Source organism: Oryza glaberrima, chromosome 8 (genome assembly GCF_000147395.1).
Source record: "Oryza glaberrima chromosome 8, OglaRS2, whole genome shotgun sequence".
NCBI lineage: Eukaryota > Viridiplantae > Streptophyta > Magnoliopsida > Poales > Poaceae > Oryza > Oryza glaberrima.
In genome coordinates this window covers 7,833,365-7,850,171 of record NC_068333.1, presented here as the reverse complement: position 1 = coordinate 7,850,171, position 16,807 = coordinate 7,833,365, and the positions used below count along the sequence as shown (strand labels likewise).

The 16,807-nt window shown below is 42.6% G+C and overlaps 1 protein-coding gene across 1 annotated transcript; it reads right to left on the bottom strand.

Moving 5' to 3' along the window:
• Positions 1-13,187: 13,187 nt before the first annotated feature.
• On the bottom strand, positions 13,188-16,472 carry LOC127781525 (uncharacterized). Its single transcript, XM_052308488.1, has 5 exons — positions 16,061-16,472; positions 15,230-15,385; positions 14,236-14,331; positions 13,759-13,879; positions 13,188-13,481 (listed from the first exon to the last, which is right to left on the bottom strand). Exons 1-5 carry the CDS (start codon positions 16,394-16,396, stop codon positions 13,312-13,314), a joined length of 879 nt encoding a protein of 292 aa, XP_052164448.1. The 5' UTR covers positions 16,397-16,472; the 3' UTR covers positions 13,188-13,311.
• Between the last annotated feature and the right edge of the window lie 335 nt (positions 16,473-16,807).

Below are 16,807 nucleotides of genomic sequence, written 5' to 3'. Positions count from 1 at the left end.
ATACTTTTGAGATTTTTGGTTCTTGGGCTACTACTGCTGCTTACTAGGATTGCATGTAGTGTGTGATGCATGCTTTGCTCCTAGTTAATCTCCACATGCCATTTGTTCCAAAAGGCTAAGATTGCTTTCCTTTCTCTGTAAAGGCTGATCACAACATTGATTAGGACAAAAGGCACAGTTTTTATTTGGAGAATGAGGTACCTAATCAGATGTTCATATTGGCATAGGGCTAGAGAATCATGTGAGGACTTGATGGTTTTTGGTTCCTATATTTATATCAGGATGAGTTAAGAGGTGCTTTTTGAAGAGATTTGACCCGACATCAAAGAAAAAAAAAAGGTGAGATTTGACCCGATCTGTTTACGGCGATTTTTGAGAAGAACATGTGACCCCCCATATGCCACATGATAGAGATGTAAAGGGCTCTAGAGGCTGCCCTACTATGTTCTATCCTTGCCCTTACTTTGGGTGAAATAGAAAAAAGATTTGTCACACTAATCAGATATGTCCACTTGGATTCTTGGGTAGTGGAAACTGCATCCATGCTTTCATTTCATCAGTAAACCTGCAATGCTTCTGATTAGGAAAAAAAGGGAAAAAGGTAAGCTTGGTTTTATCCAAGGTAGCAACTAGCAAGGGGCAATTAAATTGCTTTGTTTAGTGTTCCCATCCCCTAATGCTTGCTCCCCTTGAAACATGGAGATGGGCTTGTCACCTCTGTCTTCTTGCTGTTGTTCTTATCCTGCTACAGATGGTGCTTAGTGGCAAACAAGGATTTGGTGATTAAAAATTTTGATGGCTATGCCAAAAGGTGATGAGTCATCACCTATGTATGTTATGAATAATAGCATGACACTAAATCCAACTTATTCCCTATTATCCCACGCGTGCATCTTTTGATCAGCTGGCAAGGTATGTATGACAAAATATGTCAGTACGACAAAAAGAAAGTACTTAAAAGAAACATAGTTCTACGGTCTGTCGAACAAGGAAAAAGTACGTTTTACCCCCCTCCCCCCCCGAACTATTGCGACAGTATAAATACCTCCCCCCCCCCCCCCCCGAACTACAAAACCAGATATATTACACCTCAAACTATTGATACCGGATGAATTACCCCCACCCCCCCGACTCAATCCCGAGCGGTTTTTCTCCTACGTGGCATACACGTGGTGTCGACGTGGAAACCCAATCAGCAAAAAAGAAAAAGGAAAATATAGGGCCCACCTGTCATTACCTCTCTTCAATCTTCCCCTCCCCCCTTCTCTCTCAGCCTCTCAGGTGCGCGTCGACGGCAGTGGGCGGCGGCAGCGGCGCGCGGACGGGCGGCGAGCGCGGCGGCGAGTGGCGAGTGCGGTGGGGGCGCGGCGGGGCGTGGTTGGGCCAGGGCAGGCGGCGGGCGTGGCAGGGGCATGGCGGGTGTGGTGAAGAGGCGGCCGGTGGCCGGCGGGCGTGACGGCGCCCCGTGCCCCCCCTGTCGCGGCGGAGGGCGGCGAAGTGGAGGGTGGAGGCGGCCGCCCTTCCGCTCCGAGCCCCCGGCGGCCGCCGCCATCACCGCCACCGCGCCCGAGTTCGTCGTCGTCGTCGTCGTCTTCAACCTGGGGCCGTCAGTCTCTCTCTCTCTCACCCCTCTCTCTCGGGCCGTCGGGAGGTCGGCGCGCGGGTCAACATGGCCGTGGCCGCCGCCATTGCCGCCACCGCGCCCGACCTCGCCGTCATCATCTTCAGTGACCTCGGCGCTGGCCGCCCGTCTCGCCCTTCCCACCGCGCCCGCCGAAGCTCAGGGATTACGACAGCGACGACGGCGGAGGAGGCGAGGTCGGCCGCGGAGGAGGCGAGGCGGCGGCGAGGCAGGCAGAAAGGCGGCGGCGGCGATGAGGCGAGCGCGAGGCAGGGCGGAGGGGTGGCGGTGGCGGCGAGGCGAGCGCGGCGGCGGAGGAGGCGAGGCGAGCGCGGCGGCGGAGGAGGCGAGGTGGCAGCGAATGACCTGGAGCCTACCCCGGCCCCACCACGCCCCGCCGCGCCCGCCGCCGCGCTCGCCGCCCGTCCGCGGGCCGCTGCCGCCGCCCACTACCATCGACGCGCACCTGAGAGGCTGAGAGAGAGAAGGGGGGAGGGGAAGACTGAAGAGAGGTAATGACAGGTGGGCCCTATATTTTCCTCTTTTTTTTTTGCTGATTGGGTTTCCACGTCGACGCCACGTGTATACCACGTAGGAGAAAAACCGCTCAGGATTGAGTCGGGGGGGATAATTCATCCGGTATCAATAGTTTGAGGTGTAATATGTCTGGTTTTGTGATTCGAGGGGGTAATTCATACTGTCGCAATAGTTCGGGGGGGGGGGGGTAAAACGTACTTTTTCCGTCGAACAACGATATTATGAAGCAAACAACCATGAAAAAATTTCAAAATTTTTTTGAACTTTGATAATGGTGCCATCTATGGCGGCTCTAACAAATTTTACCTTAATATACAACTTGTATAAAGAATAACAAAAAGAGAAATGTCATTAAGGGTAAAGTGAACCATTTCTAAAGTTTAGGGGGGTAAAATGAGCCCAAAAATAGTTCAAGGGGTTAAGTGCTCCATCAAATTAGTTCAGGGGAGTAAAGTGGATTTTTTTTCTGCAAGAAACATAGTGTAGTTCTATGGTCTATCAATCAACGAAATTATGAAGACCTGGAAACCAAATTAAACAAAAGGTTAGAGAGTAAATTTCTTACACAAAGTTCAGAACTTTAGCTTCTTGCACAAAGTTGCAATACGAAAGCTTCTTTTGAAAAACAAATTTGACCACATTTTTCTCCCAACACCTATGAATGTTGATTGATTCCTCAAAATCCAGACGGCTCTGATGCTGTGCAGCATCAGCAAACATATCCTGCCAGATCAGCCTTAGTGCTCCATTTGTCCGCACCCTTTATGTCACTCACACTTACAGTCATCTGCAGTAGAATTGGTGAGTCACCTTCCTCTTGTTCTTTCCTGTGTTTGTCACACTCCCTGTAGAGAGATAACGGCTTCGCAGAGTACACAAAAATGTCCTATTCCATTCCTTGCATCCACTGTGAATGTGATGCGACTAGGGCTAGCTTTTCTGTGAATTTCTCAGCAGAGAGAAAAAAAATTAATTTTAGCAGAGATAGATGAGAAAAGATCGATGGCCATTGGCCACTGCAGAGGCATCCGAGGAACAAATGCATCTTCATTTTCCCTGTGTTCTGTTTGTCGTTCTTGGCGAGGTGGTGTTTATGATCAGAGATGCCAGCATTTGCTTCGTACTGATCTCTGAGCATCATTGGAAGGTACTGTATAATTCACCAGGGGAAAACACACTGTTGCAAGTACAGCGACAATAGGGTTCCCATCTCGCAACGGTAATCGTCCGATTTACCGGTCTTGGATCCAGGATTTGGTACAGAATTACTGTTGGTGTTGTGTCTGAATGGCACCGGTTTGGAAGCAGGAATTTTGCCTGAAACATGTAGGAAAGAGAGGGGAAAAAAAAGAAGAGAGATTCACAAAAACAGTTGATTGCACCGGTCACATCTTCATCTGCCAAGGCGAGATATAAGCTCTAGATCCAGATTCCAGCATGATCTCTCTCTCTCGTCTTGTTGTTTTCACCACCTTTGTACATGTTCCCTGCGTTGAATTTCAGGCACACCGACCATTTCAAGTACCAAAACATTGCAGCTCTCAATCAGCACATGGATTTCATCTATTGACCATGCAGATCTCAACTTGAAAGTTCCCTTCACCCTTCCAAAAAAACAAAATCCTTAAAACGAAAACAGATCCTCTGCAGTACTGCCCTCACGTCTCGCACGCGGTGTGATAATTAATCCTGCTTAAAATCTGGAGAACCTGTATCTAATTCTGAGCTCCTGAGATATATTTCACCAGATTCTTCTGCTCTGAAGCTGTGGTACACCATTGCCTCTCTGAAAACAATGGCTGTGGTATCTCGTCATGTGTCCATCTGACGCCCCTCCTGAGAAAACGATCATGGAGGGGGGGGGGGGGGGGGGGGGGGCCTGCCATGGACCATTTGCATGAACACGACGTGCCATCATTCCCTCGGAGTCCGTGCCGCGCATGCGAGTCGTCGTCATCGTCGTCTCCTTCTTCTTCTTCTTCTTCTTCGTCCTCCTCCTCCTCTCCTGTACCCATCATCCATCCATCGATGGTGAGAGCCAGCAGCTGGCGAGTGACAGGTTCACCTGTAGTCTGTAGATGGACGTCGACGACGACGGCGGTCCAGCCTTGTCGTCTCTGGCTGTGTGGTAGCAGCCTTCCTTTCCTCATGTTCGGTGTGCGTCAGAAATTTCGTGGCTTGTTTCTGATCAAGCATCTGCAAATTTTTCAGCATGTACACAGTACAGTGCAGCAAAACCTGGTGTTAGTGACTTTGTGCAGTTGAACAGTGCAAGATTATATAGATGCATGTGAGATTATCATATATGTATATATATATTCAGAAACAGCCTTTCTGATGGCTGATGGCTGGTGCTGTTTGGTGGTCACCAAGATGATCAACCATGGTCAACAGGATCTGTTCTGCATTTTTCTTTTCCTTCTTTTTTTGGGGATTATTTTGGTGCCCAGGCCTTATTTTGGTGCATGTCAGTACTGGAAGCAATCCTGGCCGACATATACTGCATAGGAGTAATGGTTGAATAGGGATGTTCTATGAAAATACCTGCGTATTTAGTGTGTATTTAGTTACTTCTTTATTACACAAAGAGAGAGAGAGAAAAGGAAAACATTTATGCCGGTTGGTCTGTGGAGGTATATCTGTTCTTTTTTTGTAAATGCAAGTGGTTATAGCCATGTACTCTAACTGGTTTTAACAATATCAGGTATAAATAGATAGTTTAGATTAAAAACACAGAAAATGCTTAGTTTTCTGTGAACTTCATGTGAAACAGTACCCTACATGGAACCTTTTATCCAAAGATGAGCATGCACAATAGATTCTACAGAGATGATGAATGGATAAAGTACCAAGAGGATTATTTCAAGTTTCTGATTTCAATATATATACTTAAAACGAGGCAGAGATAAAAAAATACAGAAGGCAATAAATAAAAAGGTACTGTACTTACATAAACAAATAATAAACATCAAGATCATTAGAAGCGTACAATATCTAGGGCACATGCGAACATGCGTGCATGTGCCATCACTGTGCACTCAAAAAAAATTCAGGTACGGTACCTTGTACTGCACTCTCTTTACTGCCTTGTTGGATGAGCAGCATCTTCCTTCGTGAAAAACGATGCTCCTGATGGTGATTTTTCAGCTTGGTGGTTTTCCGTTACATCCGTCACTTCACACACAAACTGAAAATTACCAATACTTCAGAGAACTATTGATGAAAACAGATTATATAACCAAGCAACATCCTCTAAACAAGTTCTATCCTCTACACAGTGGACAAATACATGCTACGACTGGAGCTTTTATATCTCTCTTTGGTTAGCTAGTGTTGCAAAAATTTATCCAAAACTTTCTGCTCATGTGCATGCCAAGGCTTGTTCCAAGTTTTAGGGGAAGGCAAGCCCAAGAAAACTCTAGGTTGGCACTATGTCTCGAGTAATTAGCTTCCTTAAGCCATGTCTCTTTTAAACCTTGACGGTGTATATCTGTGTTATATGTAGAGGCCGCTCTCGTCGAACAAATTCTCTTTTGAACCTATGGCATTTTATTTACAAAAACAAACACACTATCGAAGATAGACTCTCGAACGAGGAAAATAAATCCTTGAAAAGAAGAGGCTGAAGATATGGATAAATAAAAACCGCAGGTAAGTTATAAGATTATAGCCCCTAAAATCTTCTACCGAATGGACCCTTCCATCCATGATAGCCATAAATTCTGATTCAACTGAGGGAGGGGTTGGGTTAAAAGGGTTTTTGTGGATATTACTAGCTGACAGTGGGTACAGGGTACAGATGGGCCCCCACTGTCCCAATGATCTGCAGAGAATGGCCCACTCAACAAATTTTACAGTCGAGGAACCCCATCGATCAGGGCATCCATTGATCAATCCTTCCTTCTAGCTCTGCAGTTTCTAACTCTAGTGGTAGTACAACCCTACAGAATATCCCCAGAACACGGCTTTTTCCACCCAGATGTCCCAGAAAGCATGACAAACAGGTAGGTGAAGGCCTGAAGGCTACACCAGTTTCTCTTGGTTTCATCATTAAGAAAACCGAGGAGTAAAATGAGGAATGGAAGGAAGACCTACCTCAGTTTAAAAAGGTCCAGGTGAACTGAAGCTGAACCACTCTTCTCCAGTAACTGGGCTCCAGATTGGATTAAAGAATTGGGAGAATTTTTCTTTCAGGAAGAGAAAAAAAAAAGCATCCAGTGTCTCTGCATTTTTTTTTTCTTTGCTATGAAACTTTTATGGGATACATGTGCACAATTGAGTCTTTAATGGGTCTGGTTCATGTTCAGTAGGATTTACCTGCATAGTTTTAGCCACAAGGACATTGAGAGGTCAATAACAGAAGAGGGGGAGTGAATGGGAAATAGAACCTATTTTGAACAGAAAAAGAATCTACTGTTAGATATGAGATGTGTGGACCTGTCATACATTTGGAACGGACCTGTATCTGCAATGAAACTAAAACGCCTGCATTGGCTGCATCTGGAGCTTTTCCTTCTCACTCTCCTCATAAAACCTGAAGGAGGATCTCTTGATGCTTTCTGGCCTTAGAAAAGGAAATTAATCTCTGTACATTCTTCAAATTCTTAATATACTACGGACGGCGTTCTTTGCCGACCCGGCGAAAAAAAGAAGGAAATTAATACATTGTCATCTGTAACCTCGATTGCATCTTGACACCTATGGCCGCTTACTCATTGCTCTCTGCAGTCTGCACTGAGATTGTCAATAATAATATTGTTGTAAGCTGGGGCTAGACAATTACTGGAACTCTGGAAGTCTTTGACTAGAAAATAACTTCAATGGGCTCAGCATGCAGTAAATTGAATAAGCAATCAGTCTTGACAGAAGTAAAAAGGCACAAGTGCAACTAGCAGAAATATTCTATAAAGAGCTAGCATATTCCAGATAAAATTTTAATCTGAAGTTCTAAACATGAAGTAGTACCAGTGAGCATGTCGCATGCTCCCATAGCTGGTAGCATGTAGTGGACAATCAAATTTCTCTCACATGTAGCACATAACTGAGGATATGGCTCAGGTCACACAAGCAGAAAATGACTTTCTTACTGCTCCTTTTTTGGAGAAAGAAATAAAGGAAGCGATCTTTGCGATGGAGCATAATAAAGCTCCTGGACCAGATGGTTTCCCAGTTGAATTTTACCAAAAATTTTGGGAAGTCATTAAGCATGATCTACTGAATTTATTTAATGAATTCCACTCTGGCAGCCTTCCAATTTTGGTCTAAACTTTGGGGTGATTACTCTTATTCCGAAAGTTGAAGAAGCAAATCGAATCCAACAATATAGACCAATATGCTTGTTAAATGTCAGTTATAAAATATTCACTAAGGTCGCCACAAACCGAATTAGCTCGGTAGCTGACCATTTAGTGAATCCAACACAAACAGCTTTCATGCGTGGGCGAAACATCTTAGATGGAGTCGTCATCATACATGAAACAGTTCATGAACTACAGAGGAAAAAATTGAATGGGGTGATATTCAAAATTGACTTTGAAAAGCCTATGACAAGGTCAAATGGCCCTTCTTGTTACAAACTCTACGGATGAAAGGTTTCTCGCCCAAGTGGATTTCTTGGATCGAATCTTTCATCGTCGGGGGAAGTGTGGCGGTCAAAGTCAATGATGACGTCGGACCTTTTTTCCAGACTAAAAAAGGCCTTCGGCAAGGAGACCCTCTCTCCCCAATCCTATTCAACTTTATTGTTGACATGTTAGCTACCTTGATAAATAGAGCCAAAACACAAGGGCAAGTAGATGGTCTCATTCCGCATTTGATTGATGGGGGACTGTCTATATTACAATATGCCGATGACATAGTTCTTTTTATGAATCATGACCTTGAGAAAGCTCAGAATATGAAGTCGGTGCTTCTAGCCTTTGAGCAATTGTCGGGTCTGAAGATCAATTTTCATAAAAGTGAACTATATTGTTTTGGCGAAGCGCTTGAGTATAGAGATCAGTATGCCCAACTCTTCGGTTGCCAGGTTGGCAATTTTCCTTTTCGATATCTTGGCATTCCGATCCATTGTAGGAAGTTAAGAAATGCGGAATGGAAAGAAGTGGTCGAAAGATTTGAAAAGAAATTAAGTAGCTGGAAAGGAAAACTTCTTTCGTTGGGAGGGCGACTTACACTGATTAACTCAGTACTTAGTAGTCTCCCAATGTATATGATGTCGTTCCTTGCAATACCTAGTGGGGTACTTAAAAAACTTGATTACCTTCGATCTAGGTTCTATTGGCAAGGGGATGGCCATAAGAAAAAATACCGGCTTGCTAAGTGGGACATCATCTGTCGTCCCAAAGATCAGGGGGGCTGGGAATTCATGACCTCGAGGTAAAGAATATAGCGTTACTTAGCAAGTGGCTATTCAAGTTGCTTACCACAGACGGAATGTGGCAACAGTTGATACGTAATAAATATTTGGGATCATAACCTTTATCTCAGGCTTATTGGAAAGCAGGAGACTCACATTTTTTGGCTAGTCTTATGAAGGCCAAACAAGATTTTTTTCGGTTTGGGTCTTTTCGTATTAGGGACGGCTCTCAAATAAGGTTTTTGGAAGATAAGTGGTTGGGTAATGCCTCGTTGAGAGATCAATATCCTTGTCTCTATAACATAGTTAGGCATAAACAATCGACAATATCACAAATCTTTCAAACGAACCCTCCAAGCTTTTCATGGAGATGAGATTTAATTGGAGCAAAATTAGCTGCTTGGAATAATCTATTGCCTCGCATAGCTGATTTGGTGTTGACGCAAGAGCAAGATGAATTTCGCTGGAATCTCACCCCAATGGGGTCTTCTCGGTCAATTCACATTACATAGCTCTTGTTCATACGGGCGTCCCGAATATTAATAGACGTATTTGGAAGATTAAAGTACCGCTAAAAGTAAAAGTTTTCCTTTGGTACTTACGTCGGGGAGTAATTCTAACAAAGGATAACCTAGCTAGGCGAAATTGGAAAGGTAGTAAAAAATGTTGCTTTTGTCATAAGGATGAAACCATTCAATATTTGTTCTTCCAATGTCATCTATCTCGTTTGGTATGGTCCGTTATTCATATGGCCTCTAACTTTCAACCTCCTCGAAATGTTACTCATATGTTTGGGCGTTGGCTTTCATGTGTTCCTAAAGAAATGAGAAATATGCTTTTGATGGGTGCAGCAGCTCTTTGTTGGTCTATTTGGCTAAGCAGAAACGGGGTTATTTTTGATAACAAGTTAGTGTCTTCTCCTTTACAGGTTATTACTCTACTTACCCGGTGGCTGCGTACCTGGGCTATCCTCCACAAACCGGGATTGCGGGATACTATTGCGGTGGTATCTCGACGTTTGGACCAGGTGGCACGGGATGTTTTTACCCAGGAGCATGGGTGGCGATCTAGTCTACGGATTGATAGTCACTAATATCTATGTTTCGTGATGGGGGTTTAGTTTTGTTCTTTTATTGGCTGTGTGCATTTTATGCAGAGGCCGGGGGTGAGCTCAATTGAAATGTATCATCTTGGTGTATTTGACTGAGTCTTAATAAAGCTTTCATTATCTAAAAAAAAACATACACTAGCTGAAGTATAAACTATCACCTAAGAGGAATACTATGAAATAAATCAAACTAGAAGAACAGTGAAAATTCTTTACAACGCTTTAAGCACATCAACTGAGCTCTCTAACAAATAAAATATTAGGCAATAATGCCAACAGCAGCATTCAACTAGAGCAATTTTCATGTGAAATTACAATCCCTGTCAGACTGAAACTTGGACAAATGCAAATTTATTGGTGACCAGTGAGGCTTTATTGATCCCACATGCTCATTCGATCATTTGATATTGACATGAAAAGTGCGTGAGGTTGGGCATAAACCTTGAACTTCATTAATGTATAACAACAAAATGTGATTTGCGCATATGCCCTGAGCTCACCTAATGACGAGAGTCCCCATATCACTTCAGAGTCTTGGTCAATAAGATGGACCAAATTATATCTGCTCTCCGAATAATAAGGCAAACCTGAAATGGCACTGTTATACATGACGCAGTTCATTATGGAGATTGTTTGGACCATGGACCATCTACTTGAGAGCGTTTTTCACATGGTAGTAGAGAAGAAGATATCTATATAGCACTGTTCAATGATTAGCAAGTGCAGGGCACTGGGTTTTTGTCAATTGTCCTCCTCCTTTTACAAAGGCTTGGCCAGAAGATCTGCACAATAGCCACAGTTAGTGCATAGCTCGGTTATTTACTATAGGTTTTCAACCACCTGCCCTCAGAAGGTACAGAATAAAGTATACTGTAATATAATTACTATAGGTTTTCACTAATTGAGAAGTCAAATGGCACACCACATAAATATTCTCAAATCGAACTGCTCCTGATCTAAATAAAAATTGAACTATTCCTCGATTCGATAGAAAATGAAGGGTCAGTATTAATCTATGAGCCACTGTAAGGAGTTATATCAGCTACTTCTCCGTTTTATATTATAAGACTTTTTAGCATTATCCATATTCATATAGATGATAATGAATCTAGCCATATATGTGTATAGATTCATCAACATCTATATGAATTTAGGCAATACTAGAAAGTCTTATAATATGAAACGGAGGGAGTAAAAAATTGGAAACCTCATGTAATCTTCGACCATGAGGAACACAGTGGTATAAGTTATCCATATTGCACTATGGTGTTAGTTAATCCAAAGCTCACTGATATGATACTTGTTCACAACAGCGAGCAGCTGTGAAAGATACCCTTACCCTCTATTGATTCGTGCGGTATCTCGCAACTTCAAATTCCACAGGCGTGGTTGCCTTTGCCCATTCTGTCGAACACCTTGAGGGCGCTCGAAGAGATCGCCTGGCTGCGACGGTGCAACACGCCCCGTACTCGTGTATCCCAAAATAAATCAACCTATAATTGAAACGAATTGATCCATCCAATTCTAAATTGATTTATTTTAGGACGAGGAGGATTCTATTATAATGTAAGTTAAACATGACCATAGTGATTTTGACATATGAATAATAAGTCGTCCAAGTTTTACAAAACCTTTACGCCGTTAACTAATTTTATATACTCATATATCAAAATTTTAAAAAACTTTACTTACGTGACATATAAAAACACTTATAAATTTATAAATTTAAGATGTGATTGTAGTACTTATAAAATTGTAGTAGATCAAAGTAGAAGAAAAAAAACTAATAAGATGGTTCTGTGAAACTTTGTATTTATAATACTTGTAGTTAAGTACCACAGTGATAAAACTCATATGGTTTTACATAACTTAGACTGAAATATTAGGGAAAGTGCAATTTTTAGGATTAAACTGGTAGAGTAGTCACGTGACCTGGAAAATTCCCTAAGGGGTTTTCGGGACCTGGGATTTGAAAATTTTGAGGTGATTTGAAATTTTCAAATTTGGAACGGAAGATTCAAATGAATCTGAAAACTTTTCCTATGAAGTATGATATTTGTAGTACTAACTGGTCTAAAAATTGTCCTACAAAACATCCATTTATGTGCATTCTGCACCTCAAAAGAATAAAATGCTGCAAGGGCCCAAGTCCATTAATTTCCGGGCCATTAAGCCCATTAGATATGGAAATAACTCATCTCCTCTTTGCTCATACTACTATAAAAATAATTATTTTACGAGAGTCCCTTAAGATTACAGGCGGATCATAACCGGTCGTGCTTGCAAAACTCAGCCTGCATTTTGCATACGGCATGTGGGCCTGTTAAGGGGCGTGCCTGCAAAAAGTCCAGCCGACCTCCCTCCACCTTAAAAATCTACTCACTCGCTCATTCTTATCCACTCCTCCCTTATTCGGATGGCGGCGGGCTCGGCTTTCCGACCACGTGGATCCCGCCGCCTCTCCTCCTCTCCCGTGTGTTCTTCGATACCGGTGACCGTAGTTCGCAGAGTGGCGACGTCGGTTGTGGACCTGATGGGGGCGGATCCAGCGGCGAGCGACACTGATGGTAGAAGTGGCAACGACGGGCTTGGTCTCCAACCGTGTGGATCCCACTGCCTCTCCTTCCTCTCTTCCTCGGCTTCATCTCTCGACGGCCGGAAGGGGAGGGGGCGGCGGATCTAGCCAGGTCGGATCCAGTGGCGGCGGCGAGCTCGAACGGCCGATGGGCTTAGGATCCCCGCCGCCGGGCGAAGCAGAGGGGGATGGCGAGCTAGGGTTTCGGGTTTCGATATTTTTTTTTTCATGATTTTTCGTTTCCTCGTGCGGACGACATAAGCACCCGAACGGGAAAAAGGGATTTTCACTATTTTCTCGTGATTTTTCGTTTCCTCATGCGGACGACATGCGCCACCTGCATGGAAAAATCGCTATTTTCACATACATCCAAACAAACGGCTGGCTCAGCCGCATAGAAAAATAAGATTTGACTGCATATAAAAATTTTTTTTGGTAGTGTCAATCCTCTATTGAAGTATTTATATGGCCATAAGATCATAACTGTTATATATCTTTAACAAAACAAAAGTGTATTCGAAGTGATGTAATGTTGTGGACTTTTGATAAGATTAGGCAACATTTAATTGCAAGATGCCATTTGGTGGAAGTGGAACCATTGATACCCTCAGTAAGTTGTATAAGGCATGTCTTATACATCATTTAAGACAAGACATGTTGCAAGTTGTACTTCCTCCGCCAAAAAAAAGGCAACCTAGTACTAGTCCTAGCATGTTACTAGGTTGGTTTTTTTAACGCAGGAAGTATAAGACAATACATCACCAAGGCTTGGAAAATAGCAGTAAATCATGGGTTTCATCCTACTAGATTTAGTAAAACTATTAAAGCTTGCAAATTATTAAGCATTCGAGAAAAAAAAAAGCTTGCGAATTATCATACCTTGGTTCTTTCTTCAGAGCTGTATTCTGATTGCTCATAGGAATATAAAAAAACAACATGTGTTCTGAAATCTGAACAAACTGGATAGCATGCGCAGAACAAGCAAACAATATGGAGGAAAGCGAGACATATCACTATATTTAAAAACTTTTGGCATCAGTCAGTGAGAAAAATACAGTAATTAATATACCCTATAGGAAGAACGTAAATACAAACAAAGGTATTTACACGTATAATCACAAAGCGTCTTTTTTCAGATCGAGCCAAAGAAGCAGCCTTCGGGGCCGGCCAAGAAACCTAGCCTTCCATGCAGGCTCCTCACTCTCATAGACAAATCCACATTTGTTGTACAGCTTCTGTGCTGCCTCATTGTTGATGGCAACATGCACATACAGATCAGTTATACCTGCCAAAGTTTTGCGCAACATGAACATTGGTGAACAAAAAGGGCGTTAATCAGGGAAAAGAAGAGAAATAATAGGTCTGCTAATCAGCTCATGGACTGTTTAAGCTCATCAGAAGTTAGCAGGACCATGTAAAAAAAATTAACTATCAGTTTGTAGAAGGTATTGTTGTGCTGGACATTCTCACAAGTCTGAAGTCTGATTTCCATGCATTTACCAAGTAATGGACCTAATTATAATTATATGATCATCAACATACATGAAAGCAAATTGACTCACCCCATTCACGAGCCAGTTTCTTAGACTTGTCAACGAGGGCATAACCCAATCCATTTCTTTGAAGCTCCTTAGCAACACAAACATTGCTCAGATAAGCCCTTGTATGGCTGGACTCATTTACCTATTTATATATATATGGCAAAACATAATATTATAATTCTTTGAAGAAGTAAGAAAATGATTTTTTAAAAATTAAAAATCAGTATTTTGGATCATATTTTCACCTATACTTCCAAATGCAACTCATGTTTATTTGATAACAAAATGAGAAAATATATAGTAAGTTAAATGCATGTGTCGTCAGAAAGCAAGCATTGCAGATGTTAAGTATAATTAGTTAACTCTGTTTGAAACTATAGAAAATGATAACCGATGAAATAAAAGAAACTAATCTAATTTATGACTTTAATCAAGCTTCATCCTTAATTACATGAAATTTCTAATAGAATACAATTCAAAAGAACTCAATAACCTTACCCCAGGCCTCTTTCCGGTCAGTTCATCTGGTAGCCAAAGACACTGATTAAGGTCTAAACTACCAATTACAACTCTCTCTTCTCCATCTTCCACAAACTGAAAGTGCACAAAAAAATAAGACATCAGATTCAGTGGGCAAACTCTAGTATTTCATGGATTAATTCTGTTAGAGATGAATACCAGATGTAGTGTAAAACTCTAAGAATAACATGTGGGCCAAGAGAGGTGAATATGCAAAAGTTATGATGAATAGTGCAATTTTGATATAAAAGAACATACAACTACCAGCAGACTAATCTGGAAAACAAAAAAGATAACTACTGCCAAACTCCATAGCGTAATTTGGAATTTTTTCTATGCACTCTGCTTGTGATAAAAATGAAACACAGTGAGCCTAGAAACGCCTCTCTCCAAATTTCTTCCTGTTGTAGACTTTAGGCCCTGTGGACCTCGAGCTTTGTACACATGCAGTAATTGTTAATGTGAATAGGACTGGCAATACGCCCATGACTTATATTCCTCACTTAAAGATAAAGTTGATGTTAGGTTGCTTATATATTTTGGGCATACATTTCTAAACAGTGACTTCATCCTATTTATATTTATAATGATGGGGTCGTCCACTGCTCCACTATACCTCTTCTCATTAAGAATGAACAAAGTTCCTAGTCTCTTATCTTCTTAAACCTAGCCTCAGAGCCAGGTCAAACCATTTCAACACCTAGATTAGGGCAAGCTGGCAAGCCATAAAACTTTCATGTTTAAGTATTATTACCTCTGTCCCGTAATATAAGGGATTTTGGCTATGCAATTGTATAGCCAAAATCCCTTATATTATGGGACGGAGGGAGTATATGCAAATGGAATACATGAAAATTCTCGAGGCAATGAATTTAACTTTTTGTCATTCAGAATTAAATATTCTAGTCAGATGAAATGGATTTGGGAAAAAAAAACATTCATTTGATGGCATGATATCTATATAGCATTATACCTTACATGTAGAACAAAGCTCCTCTGCCGACACCAAAGAAGGCAACAGTGGGACTGTTCCATTTATACATGAAACTCTTTGAAAATTGATCATCTTCCCAGAAATTCGATCTTGTAATGCGTCATACTCCCGGTCTGCCAGAGATTTTCTGAGATCCTAATAGAACTTTAAATAAGTAAAACTAAAATTATTATTTAATCGTTTTGATGGTTCGCAGCCAGACCCAGGTAAAACAGGAAAAGATAGGCATGCACTGGGAGTATAGTCGGTATAGAATGAAGATTTATTAAAAAGGTTCAAGAAAACATTATGATTCGTACAATGTGGCATCATTTTGCAACTAGAAGAAGTCCTTTATGCTAACTGTTCAAGACTCGGCCAGAAGGATGATTTCAACAAACAGAAAAACTAAATTATATTTGTATTTAGAAATATATTTGTAACAATCATCACTACATTTGCATCTTTGCAAAAGATAAGTTTTGAATGGCCTACCAAATACGAGAACTGGCTCCATTACCTAATAAATTCATCACTGGGAACCTCAAATTCAGAACTTAATTCCCAAAGGCAAGAAATTCCTTGCTACGGAATTTAGTTAATTACTAGCAAACTAGAACTTAAAGAAAGTTAGAACGCTTGCAAACAGTCATTTCGTCAACCAGACAATCACAAAACTAATCCACACCCAATGTGGGCTAAGGCTAACTAACACATGCGCGGGGGATGAAGGTTGAAAAGTTTTCGCACAAATTCGCGGTCGCCTCGGCCATCACATTCCCAACCTAGCAGATGATCGAGCAGGAAAGGGGATCAAATCAAGTCAATCACCTCGGCCCCGTAGGAGTCGGTGGCGTACTCGTAGAAAGTGCGGATGCGGAGGCGCACGGCGGCGCGGAGCTCGTCGAGCGTCACGAACTCCCGCACGGCCACCGCGCCCGCGCCGCTCCCCTCCAGCACCAGCGCGCCTCCGCCGCCGCCGGTGGTGGTGGTGGCTGCCGCCCCCGCGGCGGCGGCGGCGGAGGCGGCGCGGCACCGGAGGCGCGGCGGATTGATCGGGCGGCGGGAGAGCGGGGCGGCGAGGGTGGGGTGGCGGTGGCGGGCAGGAGGGGATGCGGCGGAGTGGGGAGGTGGCGTGGGCGGCAGCAGCCGCGACGCCGACGCCATGGGGATGGGGGTCGAGGCGGTCGGCGGCGGGTGGTGGTGGTGGTTGGTTGGTTTGGTTTCAACTGGTGGGGATGCGTCTCCGCCACAACTGCCGCTGTTGCTGCCGGCTAAAATACTTAACGAACTCTACCCTACTACTCCCTCCTATCAGAAAGACTTTACGTGTCCAACGTTTGACTGTTCGTCTTATATAAATTATTTTCATAATTAGTATTTTCATTGTTGTTAGATGATAAAATATAAATAATACTTTATGTGTGACTTATCTTTTTAAACTTTTTTAAATAAGATGGACGGTCAAACGTTGGATACGGAAATTCAGGAATTGAGTCTTTTGAGGACGGAGGGAGTATTCCGTAGTTGGTGAGACTTGAGCTGGACGGGAGAGGTGAGCAACCAACTTGGAATAAG